Below are 8,089 nucleotides of genomic sequence, written 5' to 3'. Positions count from 1 at the left end.
ATATATATACAATATTATATATATATATATATATATAATTAAATATATATAATACTAATATAATATTAATATTTTGTTTATTTTATATAAATATTAATAAATCTTACTTTATATAATTATTTATAATAATAATTATAATAAGATAAAAAAAAGTAATGGACATAAAATTGTAATGCATATACAATATGGGGGTTATGCCATTAATTGTTGATACTACTTAAAAAATAAATAAAAAAACCTACCCGAGCCACATTTACGTAATCGTCATCAGAAAGTGTGTCCAGCATCTCGATGACAGAGGTTTTCATTAGCTTCAGGGTCAGTCCACTGACACTACCGCTCCTACAAACACACAAATACATCACACACACTGAACATTACAACATTTATCTAACAAACCAGTCATGTCTCAAAACAGCACTGCACAGCAACACAAGCCCATAACTGCCGTTGCCAAGCAGAACCTGTTGCTAAGTGTCTCCCTCATCCCCATCCATCAAAAGTAAATTGTAGACGGCATGTTAAAAAGCACCATCTTCACAGACAGAACGGAGACAGTCGATCTTCAAAAACAAAGTACATTTGAATTCTATGCTGCAAATTGGATTTATTAATAGCCTACAGAAGCTATTGAAAAAGCAATCATAGAGCACGAGTTCATGCGTAATTTGGCTTCCAGAGTTAGAAGGTTTAATAAATAAAGCCGAGCACATTGGGAAAAAAAACCCTGGTGACAGCACTATTGTCTCATGCTTCCAGTCGTCACAATGAGATTAGTCTAAGATTGTCAGAAACATTCAGCGCGATGGTGCTTTTGATTGGCATGAGATTGCCTTGGCAAAGCGACAGCTGCCATTGGTGTATTTTTTAATTAGACATCGGTATCTATTTAAGGTTATGGAGGATTGCCAGCCAGTGACAATTAACCTCCATTAAGCAGTTTTTCTAGAGAGGTTTACTTAAGAAAATTAATGATTTTTTGACGATTATGCACATAATGGCTGTATGATTGAGTCAATCACTTATTTGTTAAACTATGCAGCATTGTTACCAATGACTCTAAATGCCTAACACTTAAGGTTTGATAAATAAAAGATTTCAAAAGAAGGTCTCGATGATTCACTAAACGTAGCATTTAACAACAAAATGATCATGCATTTAATTATAGCTAAAACGACAATTCTATGAACTCAAAAAAATGCAATGCATAACTTTCAATAAATTCATCTGTAAACATATCTGTTTATGTATGATGCGAAAGTGTTTTTTTAGATTATGCATTTTAGAGGTCAGATAAGATCAGAGTCGCAGGATGTTTTAAATTCTCCACCAGCAGCTCAGATATCGGCAACAGTAATGCCATTTTTCATTGCATATAACCTCTAAGTCATATTTCAGGAACACGGAAGCATTTTGATGTTGAGGCACAAGGTTAATAAGATGGAATAATGTTCTTTTCAGCCGACAGGTGGCAGTAGAGCACCACACTGCTGTTATGGCATCATAAACAACACATTTATCAACACAGATGACCGTTTGTTAATGCAGTGCATATGAGACACACAGAGAGACAGATGGAGAGTGTGTTCGAGAGGATACTTACACGTCCACGAGGATGACCATGTCCTTGGGAGAAGAAGCTCCTTGAATGTACCTAGTAAAAGTATAAAACAAGACTAGTCAGTGCTGATATTAAAGAGTTGAGATTTAAAATGCTAAATAAAACATAAGCCGTAAGAGGCTGTGAGTTACAGTGATTTTACCATGATTAAAGGCACAATATGAAGTCTTACCAATGGTTTTACCAGACTCAGCTGACTAGTTGCTTTTACAAAATAGCATTAATAAAGTAATTTAGTTTATATACAGGCAACCAACAGCAACTATGAAGCCTACACTCTAAAAAATGCTGGGTTAAATATAACCCAGCGGTTGGGTTGTTTTGACCCAGCAGTTGGGTTGTTGTCAAAACAACCCAACCGCTGGGTCAAAACAACCCAATAGCTGGGTTTGTCCCTTTTTAACCCAGCGCTGGGTTATATTTAACCTAGCATTTTTTAGAGTGTACTGTATCATATTTGATATATGAATTTCTAAGGCATCTAAATGATCAGCATGATCAAAATTTTGCTGGAAAACCTGTCGTACACAATCTAATACATGCCTTCTGTCATCTGATTTATAGTTTACACTATTTAACAAGCAAAAGGCCTTTTAGTGTAATTGTACTAACATTCACCTGTAGCTCCACCTTGCTGTGAAATCTCCACTGATTTTATAAAGTAACCGTAAGAATAACTTTTCTTTTGTTTGTAATATTTCAAGATGAACATTTACTGGACTGAAGCAACTTAGGTTTGCTTGATTATTCATACATCATTTTTTGAAAAATCATTTTCAAATGCGAGTATCAAATATGATCATCAGGCTTTTGAGGGACATTTATTTGATCATCTCTCAATCATCATTATATTACATTGCATTATATGTTTTAAAACCACAGAGCTTTGATCATAAAGCTAAGCATTTAAATATCATCTTTCTGCAATAATAGACATATTATTGGGAGATATACAGTGACAACTGATATTAATATGCATTTAATGTAAGTGTCTGCTATACAGGTATAAAGAACTAATTGATTTACATTACAATCAGAATTTCATCTTTCTTTTTGGCCATATAAACATCAGCATTTTGCCAAATTGCATATTTTAGCTCAATTTGTGGATTTTTGTGGGTATTCTCCAGTACCATACTATATGAGACATAAAAGCCTTATGTATCACACACATGTGCAAACTTTTTATTGTAGATTTTCTTTTATATTGTGACTTCATATTCAATAAACTGACTATTATTTAAAGTTTTATAAAAATAGTTCACCAAGCACAGGTCCTTTTTTCCAGCTCACTCTCGCCAATCGTGCTCCTTTGACTTGTCTTGAATTTGCGCTAAGCTAACCTCAAAGTCTGAGAAGCACAGCGTCAGGTGAAACGTCAAACCGGACGGCCGTTTCTTCTCCGGCTGACTCATCGGCCCGCTGACAAACGCATTATGCAGTCCGCCCGTCTCTCTGCATCTTTGTGCAAGCGCTAGCAGATCGTGCGGCGAGGAGAGATGCTTTGTCTCAAGCCATTTTTAGCACGGTGCTCAATCTGAGCACAGAAAGACAATGAGCGATGCGTGGCACTTTTGTGTCAGCGACAACAAAATAAATAAATAAACGGCCTAACGCCGCATCTGTCCACCGCTGATAGAGGCTGACATATAGAAAACACTAGTGCAGCCATTTTCACTTTTCCCCGTGCAATTAAAAAGGCATTACACCTGACAATCAGAGCAAGAGATTGATGCACGTTGTCAAGCTGTTGTCTTCAGAAGACTTGGAAAAGCACTTCTGCTTTCGTGCAGACAGGTAGTTAGCACTTTGTGCTCGCAGGAGCAGACCGATCGTCGAGGGTCTCTTCTACCGCAGTAATCAGGCTGAAGAGGCGACGTGAGAAGTGGTGCCAGGTGCCCGCGGCTCGTTGAGGAAGGGTTTTGAAGCATGGCTAAGCCCTGGAAAAATGGAAAAACCCTGGCGAGCTACGAATGCCAACTAGCGCACTCCACTGCAAACCTGTACGCTGACCTCTGACCCTCATTTTGGAGGCCAATCCAGTCTTAACGCCACTGGAGAGTGCTAGACATGGAAGGAGGACTATTACAGTTGGCTGAAAGGACAAACACAGCTGAAAGACTGTTTAAAGCTAACAATAACAATGCTCAGGCATGAGTACAAAGCTTTTGGCACTAGAAGTGGGTGAAATTAATTTAGTTCTTGATAATTGAAGATGCTACCCAAAAGGTCAGAGCTTCTCCATGAGCGCTGGCTATAAAAAAAATTTTTTTTTTTGAAGCACGGTGGTTCAAACTTTATCGGTTTAATTACAAAAGTCTTTCATTTGAATAAGTATAATGTGAGCGAGAAAATGGAGACTATGCTTCTGATACACCAATACTGTATGTATGTGAACCCCTATTACTAGTTTATGTTACAAAAATTGTCCATTCAAATCATTTTACTATCTTAAAGTAGTGAATACTAACTCATCTGTGTAGTGGTACAAAAAGTTTGAGCTTTAAAAGAATAGTTTACCCAAAAATTACCCATTTACTCTCCCTAATGTCACTTCAAACCTGCATGACTTTCTTTCTTTTAGAAGAATATATGGAGAATATGTTTTAAAAGATGTTTTTTTTTTGTCTATACAATGAATGTTATTTGGACCCCAGTACTAAAATATTTGAATTTTTGGGGTCAACTATACCTTTAAATTTGGGGACAATAAGATTTTTTAAAAATGTTTTTGAAATATCTTACGCTCACTAAGGATGCATTTATGTGATCAGAAATACAGGAAAAACAGCAATAATTTAAAACGTTTTCTATATGAATATTTTTACAAATGTAATTTATACCTGTGATAAAATCTGAATTTTCAGCATCATTACTCCAGTCTTCAGTGTCACATGATCCTTCAGAAATCATTCTAATATGCTGATTTGCTGCTCAGGAAACATTTCTTGTTATTTTTTGAAAAACAGTTGAGCTCCTGGAAATCATGATACATTTTCTTCAGGATTCTTTGACAAACAGAAAGTAAAAAAAAAAAACAGCATTTATTTAAAATAGAAATCTTTTACTGAGTTAATGGTAGTGTATGCATTATATATAAGGACCTGGCATAATGGCTTATTCTACTATTATGACTCATGTACGGCGATTTTCAATATTTTTGAAGCATAAAGCTCCCGTCCTTATTCATTACAATTGCATATCCAACCTCGACCGGTATAATTCTTTAAAATCTGTCCTTTTGTGCTTCATGGTCAAATGTCACACAGGTTTGGAGTGATATAAGAGTGCAGTTTAATTACTTAATTAAATTACACTACGAGTATCTTATAGCTTGGCCAGCTACAGTTTCAAATTAGCATGCTAACATCAGCGCTCTCAAACAGCAAAGCACACAATATGACATCAAAATTAATTTCTGCTCCATCGCTGCGAGAAACAGAGGTACACTAGATTTCTCCATATTTAAAATTAATTTCTCAGCTCTGTTTGCTTTTATGCAATCAATCCACAGCGCGCTGGATTCAGTTTGTGCCGTGTTTGCTCATGTTCTCACTTCTAATAATGCCGCCCTGTGTCAAACAAACACATTTCCATGAATACAGTTTCAGTAAACACAGGAGGCATAATTGGAGGTGGAGAGGAGCGCCTTACGAGCAACGATAAAACTCCAATAAAAAACATAATGAAATTTTCCAAGCCTAAAAGACGCACATGCCTCATAAATATGATGAAAAATCAATGGACTAAATGAAGGAAATGAGTTTGCTTAGGATTTAATGTGTGGACTCTAAAAAATAAAGGCCTGTTCAATAAGTGTAAATGTTCGGTATGAAAAACATGGCTAGATACATTTGTTAATGTGTTTAGATTATTAATAAACTGTGTGTTTGTGTGTGTGTATATGTATGTATGTATGTATATATATATGTGTGTGTGTGTGTGTGTGTGTGTGTGCGCGCGTTTATACAGTGATCATATATATATGAAAAACACAAAAACATGAAATGAAAACACAAATATTTCATATAAAATGTTTTATTTAAATATAATTTCTATATATAATCTATATATAATTTGTATTTATTTATTATATCACATTTATTAATAATATTAAACTAAATAGATCAGGATTTGTGTCCAATTAATGTGATAATAAATGAATAAATATTTTTTGTCAAGTAATTGTAGTTGTATAGTATAAGCTATGCCATAAGTCTGAATGCACCATAAAATCAACATAAAATGGATAAAAATCTTTTTTAAAAAACCAGTCTTATTTGGAAAAAGGTTGCATAATAAAGAATGAAATGTATTGTTGACTTTAAGAGAAACACTGACGAAACCCTGACAATCTCTTTGGTTGGACAGTAAAAGGTAAGATGAACTCATGCTAACATATCTAGGAGTCAATTAAAGGTGGGCATCAGATCGGAGCGTGTCACTATCATTCACCATCACTCTATAGACTCTTTAGTTTCTTTTGGCAATGGTATTTTTCACACTCCAGTCTATATTCATCTCCGCTCTGTGACACTGACGTTCCCGATCTGTGCTCGGCTCACTGTACCATCCGTGGATCAGCCTGATGGATCCAGATGTGCAGTTTCTGCATGGATTACACTCCATAATTACCCCTCCACCGAGGCCCAGCGATGCCATTCCTTCCCAGTCATTACCCACACTCCCCAGCGCCCCGGCCAGGTGACATGCAGATGGGCCATCACAAACCAGGACCCCCATCCACCCGCTTACTCACTAAACACACACGCTCAAGAAACCTCAGCAGCACAGTCTGCTGCGGCACCACCAAACCTTTGGACACACCTACTCAATCTTCATTATTCGGAAATATAAATAATGAAGCCATATCAGCTATGAAAAACACGATGGAGTATGAGAATTAGTGACCAAACTCTCTTACATTTGACTTTTTCCTCTAGATTCCAGCTCTGCTTCATGAGGTGCATAACGTGATGCTTTTCCTTCACTAAAAATACAATTCATATTAAAATTCAATTTACATTTATGTACAAAACCTTTAAGCAAGTGGCTTTAGAATTTGAAGGTTTAAAAATGTAATGCAAAAGTCAAGTGTGCCCATATTTTGGACTGGTAGTATAAAGATAACCTGAATCTAAAATAAACTTGCAAATGGCAAGTGATTTGTTATTTACATTTTTACATTTAGCAGGTGCTTTTATTCAAATGAAGAACATCACAAACAATTTCTCTTAAGAGCCAACAATATTCGTAGTACACAATGCCATGTTTAAAGTATAAACTAGATTAATACACAAGCTAGAGCAGAAGAGACATGCAGAAAAGACGAGAGAAAAATAAAAAAGAAAGATGTTTAAAAATATAAAAGAAATCATAATAAATGCTCGTACTTCATACGAACAAATTAATATTTAAAATATTACATTAATTTCAATAAAATAAAAGAATATTAGTATTTAACCAATTAAAATATCTTTATTTAAAAATTGAGTATTTTTATGTTTGTCAAGGTATATATTTGATCAATAGGTGCATTCTTTGGGAACTGAATTCACATTGAAATTGTTCCTGCCATGCTCTAGCATATGGAACGATATTCCGGACAATTTTCAAATAGAATAGCAAATTGTATTTTCAATTGCGTTTTCCATATGTGGACGCATAAATTGTGACATAATCCAAATGCAATTGCAAATCCTGCATTACCGTTTGCATTTTCGCTTTCGCGAACGCACAGTGACTGCCAAATTTCAAATGAAAAAGCAAAGTCCATTTGCAGCTGTATTTCCCATGTCTTAGGAGTTATGAGCCTGTCATATTTAAATAGCAATATTAATTACCACGTCTGCTTTTTCACTCTCGCTGCGTCGCGCATGTAACCTGCCAAAACTCAAATGGAATCGCAATTCCTTTTGCATTTGAATTTCCGATGTCTACATGGAAAGCTGCCAATCATTGTCAGGGGCGGGACTATACTAGGGGGCGTGTTTGTATTGGGAGGTGACGTCACTCACAGACGACCGTGCCGAATGCTCTGATCAATGGTGGTAATCGGTAAAGGCTCCGCTAAAGGCAGCTACCAATCAGTTTCGTACCTGTGTGAACGAATAGACAGTGCAACCTTCTTGGCACAATACATAATTCTGTCTTTTTTACCCCAAATGTAGCGATTATCCCCTGCTAACGGGATAAATGTTGCAAGACAGAACCAATCAATCACAGAGAACATTCACTCACTGCTGACAGTGCATTCAGGCAGAGCTGCGTTTCCCAAAAGTATCATAAAAGCATTAAAGCTTTTGGGAATGGCAGCCCTGAGCAATGCTTATCAGAGGACAGAAGGAGAGTTATTTCACAATAAACAAACTGAAATTGTAGCCTACATAGTTTGTGTAATTACAGTTATTTAAATTGAACGTTGAAAGATAATATTGATCATGTTCTATTCTGTAATGTTAATAGAAC

The 8,089-nt window shown here is 35.8% G+C and overlaps 1 protein-coding gene across 1 annotated transcript in view; it reads right to left on the bottom strand.

Annotated features, from left to right (window-relative positions):
* The window catches only part of LOC107666002 (voltage-dependent calcium channel subunit alpha-2/delta-2-like), a 256,052-nt gene that overhangs the window by 42,527 nt on the left and 205,436 nt on the right, over positions 1-8,089 (bottom strand). The window contains exon 10 of the mRNA XM_016457092.1: positions 243-342. Within this exon, the coding sequence (XP_016312578.1) occupies positions 243-342 (100 nt within the window). The remainder of the gene's footprint in view (positions 1-242; positions 343-8,089) is intronic.

Source organism: Sinocyclocheilus anshuiensis, unplaced genomic scaffold (assembly GCF_001515605.1).
Source record: "Sinocyclocheilus anshuiensis isolate Anshui unplaced genomic scaffold, SAMN03320099.WGS_v1.1 scaffold447, whole genome shotgun sequence".
Taxonomy (NCBI): domain Eukaryota; kingdom Metazoa; phylum Chordata; class Actinopteri; order Cypriniformes; family Cyprinidae; genus Sinocyclocheilus; species Sinocyclocheilus anshuiensis.
The sequence above is the reverse complement of the archived record's forward strand: the minus strand, read 5'-3'. Positions and strand labels throughout refer to the sequence as shown.